This window comes from Hemitrygon akajei, chromosome 9, assembly GCF_048418815.1.
Source record: "Hemitrygon akajei chromosome 9, sHemAka1.3, whole genome shotgun sequence".
NCBI lineage: Eukaryota > Metazoa > Chordata > Chondrichthyes > Myliobatiformes > Dasyatidae > Hemitrygon > Hemitrygon akajei.
The window spans coordinates 171,111,893-171,125,501 of record NC_133132.1 but is presented as its reverse complement, the minus strand read 5'-3'; the positions used below and the strand labels follow the sequence as shown (position 1 = coordinate 171,125,501).

At 42.1% G+C, this 13,609-nt stretch overlaps 1 protein-coding gene across 7 annotated transcripts in view; it reads left to right on the top strand.

The window, feature by feature from the left end:
• The first annotated feature begins 7,870 nt into the window (after nucleotides 1-7,870).
• epha7 (eph receptor A7) overlaps nucleotides 7,871-13,609 on the top strand; it is a 360,855-nt gene continuing 355,116 nt past the window's right edge. For all 7 annotated transcript variants that reach the window (XM_073057490.1, XM_073057489.1, XM_073057488.1 and 4 more), the window contains exons 1-2: nucleotides 7,871-8,120; nucleotides 11,594-11,658. In XM_073057490.1, the coding sequence (XP_072913591.1) occupies nucleotides 8,024-8,120; nucleotides 11,594-11,658 (162 nt within the window). In that variant the 5' untranslated portion in view covers nucleotides 7,871-8,023. The remainder of the gene's footprint in view (nucleotides 8,121-11,593; nucleotides 11,659-13,609) is intronic.

The following is a 13,609-nucleotide window of genomic DNA, read 5'->3' as shown; positions in this document are numbered from 1 at the left end:
AGTCAGTGTAGAACTGTCTACAAATACGAATCATATTTTTAAACATCTCACACAAAATGCTGGAGGAACTTGGCAGGTCAGGCAATATCTAAGGAAAAGAGTAAACAGTCAACATTTTGGGCTGAGACCTTTCTTCAGGACCGGAAAGGAAGGGGGACAAGCTAGAACAAAAAGGTGGAGAGGAGGGGAAAGATGTTAGCTGGAAGGTGACAGGTGAAGCCAGGTGGGTCGGAAATGCGAGGAAGGAATCTGATAAGAGAGGAGAGTGGACCGTAAGAGAAAGGGAAGGAGACAGGTGAGAGAAGTAAAAGGTCAGAGTGGGGAATAGAGGAAGGTGGGAGGGGAATTTTGTTCACTGGAAGGAGAAATTGATGTTCATGCCATCAGCTTGAATGACACCCAGATAAAATACATGGTGTTGCTCCTCCATCCCGAGGGCAGCCTTGTCTTTTTAAAAGATACTTTATCCGTATCTAAAAATATATATAAACTGCTTCAAACAGGAAAGTAAAGGCAACATTTAGAGCAAGACCAGACGTATATCTGTAACAGGTTTTCATTGTAAACTATACCCACAGGAAGAAGGTACAGGAGCCTCAGGACTTGCACCACCAGGTTCAAGAACAGTTACTACCCCTCAACCAACACATACAAAATGGTGGAGGAACTCAGCAGGCCAGGCAACATCTATGGAAAAAAGTACAGTTAATGTTTCAGGCTGCGACTGAAATGTCGATTGTACTTTTTTCCATAGGTGCTGCCTGGCCTGCTGAATTTCTCCACCATTTCATGTGTATTGCTTGGATTTCCAGCATCTGCAGATTTTCTCTTGTTTGTGATTTGATTACTACCCCCAACCATCAGGATCTTGAACTAAAGGAGATAACTACACTCATTTGCCCCATCATTGAAGTGTTCCCACAACCAATGATCTCACTTTAAAGTCTTTTTATCTAATTATCTCATGTTCCCATTATTTATTGCTATTTATTTATATTTGCATTTGCACAGTTTGTTGTCTTCAGTACTGTAGTTGATCGTTTATTGATCCTGTTTTAGTTACCATTCTATAGATTTGCTGAGTATTCCCACAAGAAAATGAATCTCAGGTTTGTATGTGGTGATATACATATACTCTGATAATAAATTTACTTTGACTTTGACTTTCTTAGGTATCTCCTGTATCTATTAAAGTGGCCACTGAGTGTATGTTCATGGTTTCTACTGCTGAAGCTTAATCACTTCAAGTCCGACATGCCATTCCTTATTTACTTGTTTATAACATCACATCTTACATGCAAGTAAGTATTAAAAATACTTGTATTGTTTATTTGTGAAAAAAAACAAATCACTTCACTTAAGTAAGAAAATTGTCATGAAATATAATACAAAGCATAATGGATGCAGAATCTGTTCTAAGAAATGTTTTGGTGAAAAAATGTAGCAGTAACACTAAAATTAAAGATTCTGTAGGGTATAATCAATCATGAATAAAGACAATGTCTTCCTTTATCAGGATCTCTAGAAAAGGTGTTTCAACATGCAAATAACTGATTATAGTCAACCTGATCTATAGTAGATCTCTCCTCTTTGCTTCAGAATTCTAATTTCTGATTGTTCATGCTATGTGCTGTGACAGGCATCAGCTTGTCAATGCTCCAATTTTACACACGTTCTTTAGTTACATTACCACATCAATAGATAGTGAAAAACACTAATTACTGATTAGTATGTTGATGTATATGATTTTTTTTCTATTGACCCCTTCCTAGAGAATTCTAGCCGTTCATCATTTTTCAGTTCCTAGATATCTCACCTTAAATTTTAAGATTCAAGATTCAAGGTACATCTATTGTCAAAGTATGTATGCGTACTTTATCTGCATAGTCTGTTTTTCTTCATTTTAATTCTCTTTGTGGTTGATGCACTGTGCACTATAAATTCAGAAGCATATTTTGAAATTTTTGATCTTTTATTTCAGAAAGTATTTATCTTCTGGATACAATGCTAAGAAAATTTTAGAACACTTTGTAAAGGTGTGTACTTATTACAGTCTTTAAGGAGATTACGGTCTTTATGTGATTAGTTATTTCACCCACTCAGCTGCTTGCTCTCCATATTGTACTGCCCTGGCTTGGTATCTACATCCAAGGTCAACCCTGACCAACGGAGACCTCAGTGTTTCGTTTGTAATTAGAAAAATTAACAGGTATATTTTAAAGAAACCACGTGAAAATGAGGAAGTGCAACATGAGAATATATTGCACTGCATGGAGAATTACAGAATCTTAGAAAAAATTGACAGAGAAGGGGGGGGTATCTTGACCCATTGTAATTGCTCCAGCTCTTCGAAGCTGCCTACAAATTAGATTCACTTCCTTGCCTTTTCTTCGTAGCACATAACACGTGTAGCTGGGAGGGAGAAATGGAGTTTATTTTTGTTGTTGTTTGTTTCTTGTTGTGTTCTGTGTTGTTCTGCTGAGCATTGTGGGTATGTCATACTAGAGCCAACATGTGTGGTGACACTGGCGGGCTTCCCCCAGCACATACTTAGGTTGTGTTGGCTATTAATGCAAAAGAGACATTTCACTGTATGTTTCCATCTTTGCGTGACAAATAAACTTGAATGTTGAAACATTTTCCCATTCAATAATTCAACACTATTTTGCGAGTTAGTATTGAATCTTCTTCCAGTCTACTCATTTCAGTTCACAATGGACAACTTTCTTTTAAAATAATGTCATCTCACTTTTGTTCCTTTACAGTTACCACATGGTCTCTGGTTTTCAGAGCTACTCCTTTTGTGAAAGGAATTCATTTATCTTTACTAATTCAGTCAAAACCTTTCACGGCCTTGAACATCTCTACGAAAGCTGCTCCAAGGAGAAGAACCAAAGCTTCTTTTGCTCCTTCTCGGTACCATGTTACTAAATTTTCTCCATCTACTTTGATATTTGAAATGTGTGTTGGTGTGGTCTGAGGATATTGAGAAGAGGGCCCAACATAGTTAGTAGAGGATAAATGGAATAGCTTTCTGTGGTTTTCTGTGGCTTTAATTATAAAGTCACAAGTTCAATATTCTTTTAGAATGGATTTCTTAGTTTGTCCTGTCCTAATACTGAGAACATGAGCTGTAAAAAGTCCTTGAAAGCGAGTCTGTAGGTCATAGAATCAGTTCAGAGTAGTGGTGAATGAATTTCTACTTTATTTATCTGCTGAGATACAGCGTGGAAAAGACCCTTTCAGCCTTTCAAGCTGCGCCACACCGCCCAGCAATCCCCCGATTTAACCCTAGCCTGATCATGGGGCAATTGGTAATGACCAATTAACCTGCCAACTGATATGTCTTTGGACTGTAGGAGGAAATAAATAAATAAATAAATAAATATTTATACTGCACTTATTTATATATTTTTAGAGGGTTGAATCAGCTTTACCCTCTCACCTCAGCATGGTCTATGTATTACCTCAGTATTGCACTGCACTGTAAACTCTTTAAACCATAAAATACATGCTGGTATATATGTATTTATGCACATTTATATTCCATATTGTATTTCAACTTCTAATTTTATTTTTATATAGTTCTTCATTCTTTATAATTGTTGAATACAGTTTTTTGTTGCCTGTCACACCTGGACCAACACACCCCAAATAAATCCCAATTCATGTAAGTGTATTTTTTTTAATTCATTTATGGGATGTGGGCATCGCCAGCTAAGCCTGCATTTATTGCCCATCCCTAGTTGCCCTTGAGAAATGGTGATGAGCTGCCTTCTTGAACCACTGCAGTCCCTGAGGTGTAGGTACATCCATAGTGCTAACATGAGGAAATCTGCAGATGCTGGAAATTCAAACAACACACACAAAATGCTGGTGGACACAGCAGGCCAGGCAGCATCTATAAGGAGGAGCGCTGTCGACATTTCGGGCCGAGACCCTTCATCAGGACTGACGTCTGCACCCACAGTGCTGTTCGGGAGAGAATTCCATGATTTTGACAATGAAGGAACAGCAATATGTTTCCAAGTCAGGATGGTGAGTGACTTGGAGGGGGAGTTCCAAGTAGTAGTGTTCCCAGGTATCTGCTGTTCTCGTCCTTCTGGATGGTAGTGGTTGTGGGTCTGGAAGATGCTGCCTTAGGAACTTTGGTGTGTTGTTGCAGTGTATCTTGTAGATAGTACACACTGCAGCAACTGTTCGTCGATGGTGGAGGGATTGGATGCTTGTGGAAGGGGTATCAATCAAGTGGGCTGCCTTGTACTGGATGGTGTCAAGCTTCTTGAGTGTTGACACTTCTGGAGAGTTCTTGGGTGTTGATGATATATGGTGAGTAAAGTTGGTCCTTGATATTTTAGTGCTGTCCTCATTGGGAATTTTCTTTCCTCACTATCCCATCCTTCCTTTTGGGCTCTCTTCCTGTTCATATATTGAGAAAAGTCTTTGATTTCTTGTTTAATGCTGTCCACCCATCTACTTCCTTCTTTTATCTAATTTCTTCTCCAGTTTTGCTCTTTGCTTATGTCTTTGATGAGTAATGAATCATAAGACCATTCCCAAAGAAAGGCTCTTGGCCCAAAATCTCAACTGTTGACTCTTTTCCACAGGTGCTGCCTGACCTGCTGAGTTCCTCCAGCATTTTGTTTGAAATCCACCTCTGGATTTTCTGCGTCTGCAGAATTTCTCATGTTCAGGAAATGTAAGCATCATTTTCTTGGTAAAATTTGAGTTCTATATCATGAGCAGCATCATCATAATCATCGTATGCTGTGTCATATGATGTAGGCGATCATGGTCTTTCCATGACCATGATTATTCTCGGTAATTTTTTCTACAGGATTAGTTTGCCACGGCCTTCTTCTGGGCAGTGTCTTTACAAACGGGTGACCCCAGCCATTATCAATACTCTCAGGGATTGCCTGCCCAGTGTCAGTGGTCGCATAACCAGGACTTGTGAGATGTGCCGGCTGCACAAACTGGCTCCCATGGCTTGGGGGGGGGGGGGCGGGTGCTAAGCAGGTGCTACACCTTGCCCACAGGTATCCTGCAGGCTAGTGGAGGTAGGGAGCACTTTACACCTCCTTCGGTAGAGACCTATCTCCATCTTGTCTCCCACACTCCTAAATAGTTGGTCATAAAAGGAACTCTAGCTTGAGATGCTCTGCTGTTCGCTTTTGTTGCAACATTTCCAGTCTGCATCCAAGCAATTTCTTCTTTAAATCCCTTTGATTTTTCACTGACTGTTTTGTTTCTGCCGATCCTTGATCCAAATCACTCTTCTGACCTCCACAGTGCTTTGTTTGACTTGGGGCAACTAAATTAGTCTTAGCATTTTCAAAACAGGAACTTGGAATAATGCTCCCAAAACATCGACTGTTTATTCCTTTCCACTGATGCTACCTGACCTGCTGAGTTCAGTTCCTCCAGCGTTCACTTTAAGAGATAAAGCATGGAACAGGTCCTTCCGGCCCGCTGAGCCACACCACCCAACAATCCACCGATACAACCCTAGCCTAATCTCAGGGTAATTTACATGACCCATTAACCTACTAACTGCTACATCATTAGACTTTGGGAGGAAACCGCGGCATGCAGAGAAAATCCACATGGTTATGGGGAGAACGTGCAAACTCCTTACAGAGAGCTTTGGAATTGAACACTGAGCTCTAATGCCCTGAGCTGTGATAGTGTTGTGCTTATATCTACACTGCTGTGGTGTCCATTTTGTGTGCGTTGCTCTGGATTTCCAGCATCTGCAGAATCTCTTGTGTTCAGGAATACTGTTCCTGCTCCCAAATGCTTGCATACCACTGCTGAAACACTGCTGTGTATTTAGTGCACTTCTGTAAAAAATATACTGCAAAAAGGATCTTGTTTTTTATATCTTGCTGCCTAGTTTTGAGAATTAAAAGAATGGATACTTCGATGAGATTTACCAAACATGTGAGGAATCAAACTTTTTCATGACATGTCTACTATCCCTGGGGTAACCTGGAGGAAGTTAAACATGAAAGAGAAGCCTCAGCAAAATTCGACGGTTTTAAAAAATTAGTATGGAGATTAAGTGAAATTAACCTATACCTGGAAGAATTTACTATTTATAAACTGTGCCAATTATATCAAATACAGAACACTGTAAAAACATATCACATTTAATATCACTGGCATATGTCATGAAATTTGTTTTACGTCAGCATTGCAGTGCAATACATTAAATAGTATAAACCACTATATATATATATACTAAATACGTCGTGCAAAAAAACCAAGAAAATCAAAATCTGGACAAAAATCTGTTTCAGTGATGTCTGTCTTATCGAGCTCACGCTGTACAGGCTACACTGCCCTCTACCCTGGTCACCCGTGTGCCTGAATCCTCCAGTTCCGTTAAGGTGAAGAGGGCCTGTCAAACCTTCCAACTAGAATCAGATGAAGAGAATATAACTTGTAATAAAGGACACTTTGTCATCTAACCAACACTTCCAGAATTTTTTTCCCCCCAAAATGTGAGTCACCCAAAGCTTCGGTCTGATGCTGGCGGTTGTTTGTCTACATTTGTCGTTTAACGAAATCACCAGGAAAAGCGTCTTGTTACTGTCGGTAAGTATAATTAAAGCGGACGGTTCGAGTCCAGGCAGCGATAATAGTGACTGGCTCTTGTCTCAGAACTGTCGGGCTCCTTTTTGACCCAGGGATTGGTTCATGCTGTGGTGAGGTGACCCAACAAAGTACCGTGGACGGCAAAAGGAAAAATAAAACGAAACAGAATAAAAACTCGAAAGACACGCACCCAGAACATGCTGGAAGAGTTCAGCAGGTCAGGCAGCATCTATAGAGAAAAACAGTCGACGTTTCGGGCCGAGACCCTTCGTCAGGAAAGTAGACAATGTATTTGGAGAAAGAGCGCCCGAGTTCTACAATTACTATTCTTAATATTGTGAAGTCAGTTCGGTTTTCCCAATTCATAGATCAGAAGGTGAATAAATATCGTCCTAAAGGAAATCAAAACTAAAACTGTAGGTGCTGGAAATCTAAAATTAAATTGAAGTGCGCAACTACAATCTAACATTAGAGCGCTCGTTGTCTGGTGACCTCTGTTCTAGGATGCCTCTGGCGTGGATGTGGGGGAAGCCCTGGGTACTGAAAGGTATTGTCTGGGCGTGCAGTGGACATTGAGGAACGGGACGGGGCTAATTGGCTGAGGAGCTGGAAGATAACGTGTCTCCTTGTTTTCGGGGAAAGGGGCAGAACTGAAATCCGCCTTCTCCATACACTGTAGTAACTGCCTGCACTCCAGCATAGTATTCCGTCAGATATATAAAATAAAACAAATATCTGGTAGTTCACTCTCTCTCTCTCACTGGACAGCTTTTTGTAACTGTTCAGTCTCTCTCTCTCTCTACCCTCGTTCTCTCGACACACTCCCTAGACTGACTCCCGTTGGGTATCTCTCGCTCTTTCAGTTCTTTGTGCACACTCTCTGGGGTCACTTTTTTGTTAAACCAAAAAAAAATCTTGCTAACTCTATTAATCTTTGTCCCGGATCTCATGCGGAGTCAGAGATGTCCCCGGTGCTAATCCCTTCTGGAGTCTCACTAACTGCTGCGCGTGTCTTTTTTATGTCCTGGATCTCAGCAGCATAAAATCCCCTCTCGGTTCAGTCTCACTAACCACGCGTGTTACTGTGTGGACTTGGCTTCCTTGGAGAAGACCAACCCTCCTCCGCCCTTCGCGCCCTCCTATTGGCGGCGCTCCTCCTCCTCTTGGGCCAGGTGCTGTCCTCAAGCCCGTGACGTGAGTGGGCGACGGGGCTGTCAATCCGCGCCGAAACCGTGTGATTGACGTGGCGGCTGGCCGGATCTCCGCCCTCAGCAAGCACTGGGCGCTATTTGAGAGTGTGGAATAAGCCTTGCTCCCAGAGCCTGGGACTTAAAGCACAGAAACGCGGGCGAGTTTGCTGCCAGAGCAGCAGTCAATAACAATAATAATAAAAACCTTTACAATCCAAGCCACCGCTTATACCATGGGCTTCAAGCTCAGCAACGCTCTCTGGATTATCGGCTGCTGCATTTCTGTACTCAGCACCATTCTCACGCATCTGACGCAGGCTGCAAGAGAAGGTAAGAAACTGAAAAGTCTACCTCCTCCTCCTTCCTTTCAGAGACTGCCTGCTTGACCGATCCGCTACTTCTGGACGGGACATGTGGGGAGCAGCCCGCCGGTGGAATTCCCCACTCTTTCTCTTTGCCGGGAAGGACAGCGGAGCATCCAGCAAGCCAGTGGCACTGGACGCTCTGAGTTGGGCGCGCATTGCACTCTTTGCATTTAGTGCCAATAGCCAAGGGAACACACACAAAAAATAGCAATAAATCCTCTTTAAATTAGCCGTGCAAAGCGATCTGATGTTTCCTCCTCTTTCGGACGATCGGCCCGCTATATTATTTATTCATTTCGGTTTAAAAAAAAATAAAATCTGCATGCCTTCTTGCAACCATTGCATTTGACGATTTGGAAATCTCTCCGGCCGACACATCACATCCCGAGCACTTGCAGAGAAGTCAGACGGTGGCAGGGCCAGTTGCTGCCGCTTGGAAGTCGCATCTCCGAGCCGTCGTGTCATAGAAAAGTACAGCACAGATACAGGCCCTTCGGCCCACCATTTAAACTGCCTACGCGACCCATAGCCCTCCATACCCCTACCAACCAAGTACCTATCCAAACTTCTCTGAAACGCTGAAATCGAGCTCACATGCACCAGTCAGTGAAACGTTGCAAACGCCCGAATGCGACCGGGCATCTTTAACGTGGATGTTCGAACCCGCGGGGGGACGTGACACACACAACAGTTGCTAGCGGCAGAGTTTCGGAGCAGCCGAGTTCCCTCCTGCTGGGAACGCCGCTGAAAAGTTTTTTTTTAATATATATAATTCCGAGGAGTTGGGTTACATTTCGCTGGTCTGCTGTTTCGAATAGCAGACGTGCTGACGGGGGTAAAAAATAACAGCCGTGCCGCGTAACGGGAGCAGAAAGTTACTTTGAACATTGTTGAGGAAGGAGGACTGGCGAAGATAAAAGCGAATTTTACAGATTGCCAAATTACCCGACCGCCTTGTTGACGAGAAAACGGCGCTGAGGCACAGTCTGATATTTGTACCCTTCACAGTCAGACCCCCTTCGTGGGGCTTTTGCAGCCACCAAGCTTTACAAATGAAGGTGTCGCAGTGGGCGCAGGATCGGGAAGTATTCAGTGGTAGATACAGGACATAGTCGGTTTTTAAGGAGGGTAGAAATCTTCGGGAAGTTCGCGTACGGACCCCGAGCGGCATCACGAAATGATCACATTGTTCTGTTCTCTGGGTTGGCACCCCAGCTTTTTAACCGCATTTAAACATTTCAAAGTAGCGTCAAACGGCGAGACCCAGACACTAACTTGCTGTGTAACACAACCAGTAAACTGCGCCTGTTGTTTATGGGTCGTTGCAAACGATCTGCTATCAAATTTACCCTTAACATTAAATATAATTAAAACGATCAAACAGGATAATGTGCATAGTTTTGCATTAGGTGAATGGTTCAGCACTAAATAAATTGGTTTACTAGTCTCTGCAAGCAATTTGCTGCCGAATTTACGGTTTAGCATTAAATATAATTAGTATGCTCAGATAGGTACAATGTGCATACATCTCTGCATAAGGTAAATGGTTCGACAGGAGATACACGCGAAAAATAAACGTTTAACTTCTGTTTCCGATTTAAACAAAATTAAAACGGTAGTTGCATTCTGAAGCAGCGGTCGCCTACTGTCTGTGGGTCTGTACGAGTTACCTGTCGCTTGGAGGCGGGCTGTAGTTTCTGTCGGCACATTCTTCTACCTGGATAGAGGTAGAACTGTCTGCCTTCCGCCCCCCCACCCCATCCCCGCGACTGACTTTTAACTGGAGAGCGTTTGTCAAGCATCTTGCTGAGAACGAACGCTCTCCCGATGCGTTGTTCAGTTAACATACCCCTTTCATCCGCCCCCAACTGAACTCGGGCCACCTCTGCATCGATCACATTAAGAGATTCCATTGCACACCTAACTAAATAGCTAAAACTCGTAGAGGGAGAGAGCACACGAAAACCCAGAGCCTCCACATTAATCCTGGTTTATAGTTCAACATGAGTTTATAACGACGCTGGAATGAAGTACTCGGCTTTAAGGAAACCACAAGGCTAATCTGAGCATTGATGTCTTATTTTTAAAAAAAAAATCTATTTTACAAATTCTAATACTAAAAATTTTAATGGATATCAATATTAATAATCACTGGGACAATATATTGAATTTTTATATCTAAATAAACTTTATTCCTAATAAAAATAATTACAAGAATAAATCTTTCATTCCTACGTTCATAGTCAATGTTTTCAGTAGTGTCCTATTAAATTCTCTAAAACCAGTAAGACTGTTGCCATTCCTGTACCCCTCCCTCTGGTGGTACCCTACTACAATAATAATTATGGGTATCCTCACGCAACCCGGCCCCTCTCTCTCCAGGAGAAGAAGACCCGGACACCGTGGACGGGAGTCCTGTCCGTTCGGGGACTGTTTTAAACTCCCGCGCCCCTCCGCGTGTAAAACCCATTTCGGTGGAGGACGGACCGGGCTGGGAACCCGCTCGAACGTTTGCCGGCAGAGACGCCAGGATCCGATTCGACTTCGATCTGCAGTGGGAAAAAACCGCGCCGAACTGTCCGCCCGAAACCCTTGTTCCCAGAAGAAGAATTGATAGTGAATTCTCGTCAACGAGACGCAAGTTAAACAGGAGAGCGAATCCTGGCTGTAACATCTCCCATTTCTTGAAAATGTGTCGGGGTGCTTGAGCCGGCAAGCGGTGCCGGTATTTGTTTTTCAGCGCGATTAGACAGCCAGGCACCACAGTTAACGAATATTTCACAAGCGGGCGAAGAAACTGATGAATGTAGACCCGGCTCTTTAAAAGATAATTTAAAACTAAACGAGGACTGAGTGGGAATACAAGGTGGTTCTTGACAATATTGTGTATTAATAAAACGTGTTGAAAGCACGGATCATTTCTAACAAATCGCCAAATTTGGAAGCAGTTTAATTAGTCCCGACTGCTTTAGGTAATGTACTGCACACCGTTTGGACAGTTTCAGTTGGATTTGGGATAAATGTTAAATTGAATTCTGTAGTCTAAGAAAACTGTTCTGTTTTGATGTAATTAGGTTCAAGATTCAGTATCATTGTCATTTAAGGTGTAAAGGAGAACGAAATAATTGTTACTCCAAATCCAGTGCAGCAGAAAATAAAACACAGTAAGATAAAGAACATAATAATTAAAAAGCATAATAAATATAAATACACAAGATAGCTTCAATATGTAGATTGATTTTCTGTCCACGAAGTGACAAGGTGATTCTGACAGGAAATGATAATGTGGTGGGGTTTGGGGGTGTGGTGGGGTGGGTCAGCGGGTGGAGGTGTTGATCGGCCTCACTGCTTGGGGAAGGGAACTGTTTTTGAGTCTGTTGGTCCTGGCGTGATGCTACAGTTTCACATTATTTGTCTGATTTCTCTCTTCCCCTGAAGTTATTTTACTGGATTCCAAAGTGCAGCAGACGGAGCTGGAGTGGATCTCCTTTCCTGCCGATGGGGTAAGCTCAACGTTTCCAGGTTGTTCCCCCCCCCCCCAAATATTTTAGCCAAGGCTGGCAGCCCTAATCTGAGGATCTTCAGAATTGCATTCCCTATATAGATTTTATTTTTTAGAATCAGAATCAGCTTTATTGTCACTGACTTATGTCATGAAATTTGTTGTATTACGATGGCAGTGTAGTGAAACACATAAATATAACATAAATTAAATTAGTAGTGCAAAAAAAGAGCACAAAAAGAGCACAAAAATAGTGAGGCAGTGTTCCAGGGTTCGTTGTCTGCTCAGAAATGTGATGGCGGAGGGGAAGAAGCTGTTGATAAAACAATGTGTGGTGTGTCTCCAGGCTCCTGTACTTCCTCCCTGATTCAAGATTCTAGATTCTTTAATGTCATTTCCAGTACACAAGTGTAAAGGAGAATGAAATAGTTGTTGTGCTGGATCTGATGGCAACACTAAAAAAGACAATAAGATAAAAACACAACAATAAAGCATAATGAATCAAGATAGCTAATATACATTGCATGTCCATAAAGTAACACTAAGCACTATACACTCTGTACATAAAGTGACTGACGCTGCTGGTGGTGGGGTGGGTTAGTGGGTGGAGGTTGCAATATGGCAAGGACAATGAGTTTTAGGGGTCCTTAATGATGCTGATGTCATTTATTAGAGCGGCCCTGAATGGCTACGTTGCCACCTCAATTAGTGAGAATTCCCACTGTTTAAAGTAATTAGCACTAATCTAAAAGGGAATGTTAGATCACAGAAGGTAACATCGATCACACTTTCCATCATTTAAATAGTTCAGACTGGGAGCAAATGGGAACTCAATAAATAACAGTCAATTGATTTCCAATACACACACACACACACAAACAATAAAACTAATAAAAGGCTAGATGTGTTCATTTAGCCTTTCTCTAACTGCTCTTTCAGTTAGAAATAACTCTGCTATTTTAATTGCTTTTGGGACGTTACGATGTAAGGAACTTTGTGAGGCCTGCACTTTATTTAGGGCAATTAATTTAAATATATCCCATATCAAATATATTAAATACTTAAAATAAAAAAGCTAATTTTAAACCAGGCAGGCATTTGTATAACATCAGAGTCATACACATAAATTGCTAGAGGAACTCAGCAGGTCAGGCAGCATCTATGGAAAGGAATAAACAGTTGATGTTTCAGGACGAGACCCTTCATGAGTCCCGATGAAAGGTCTCAGCCTGAAATAGCAACTGTTTATTCACGCTGCCTGACCTGCTGAGCTCCTCCAGCATTTTGTGTGTGTTGCTCCGGATTTCTGGCATCTGCAGAATCTCTCGTGTTTTGTATAACTCTACTCAAGGAGTATGAAGCTATGAAGCTAATTTAATAATAACAGAATATATGAAAATTTGAAGTTTTGAATTACATATAGAACATATAATATTACAGTACAGCCACCGCGCACTGTCGTACTTCAAGGTTAATCTAACCCTTCCCTCCCGTGTAGCCCCCCATTTTCCTTTTCAAGGTGATTTAAAGTGAAGGATATACTTACCTAATGCAGGACAAAAATTTGGACACAATTCCATTGCTGAAAGATCAACACTATAACAAGCGAATTAATACAATTCAACGATAACAGCAGACAGTTTGCACATCCACTGTATGACATGACATACAGCAAGTCTACAAGGACAATTCAGACATATTTGTTTATTGAGATACAGCACTGACTCGGTCCTTTCTGCTCTTCGAGCTGCGCTGCCCAGCAACCCTCTGATATAACCCTAGTTAAATCGTGGGACAATTTACAAAATGAACAATTAACCTTCCAACTAATACGTCCTTGGACTGTGGCAGGAAATTGAAGTACCCAGAGGAAACCCACGTGATCATGGGGAGAACATGCAAACTCCTTACCGGCAGCTTGTCTGCCCCACAAAAGATTCCCAAAAAGGAGA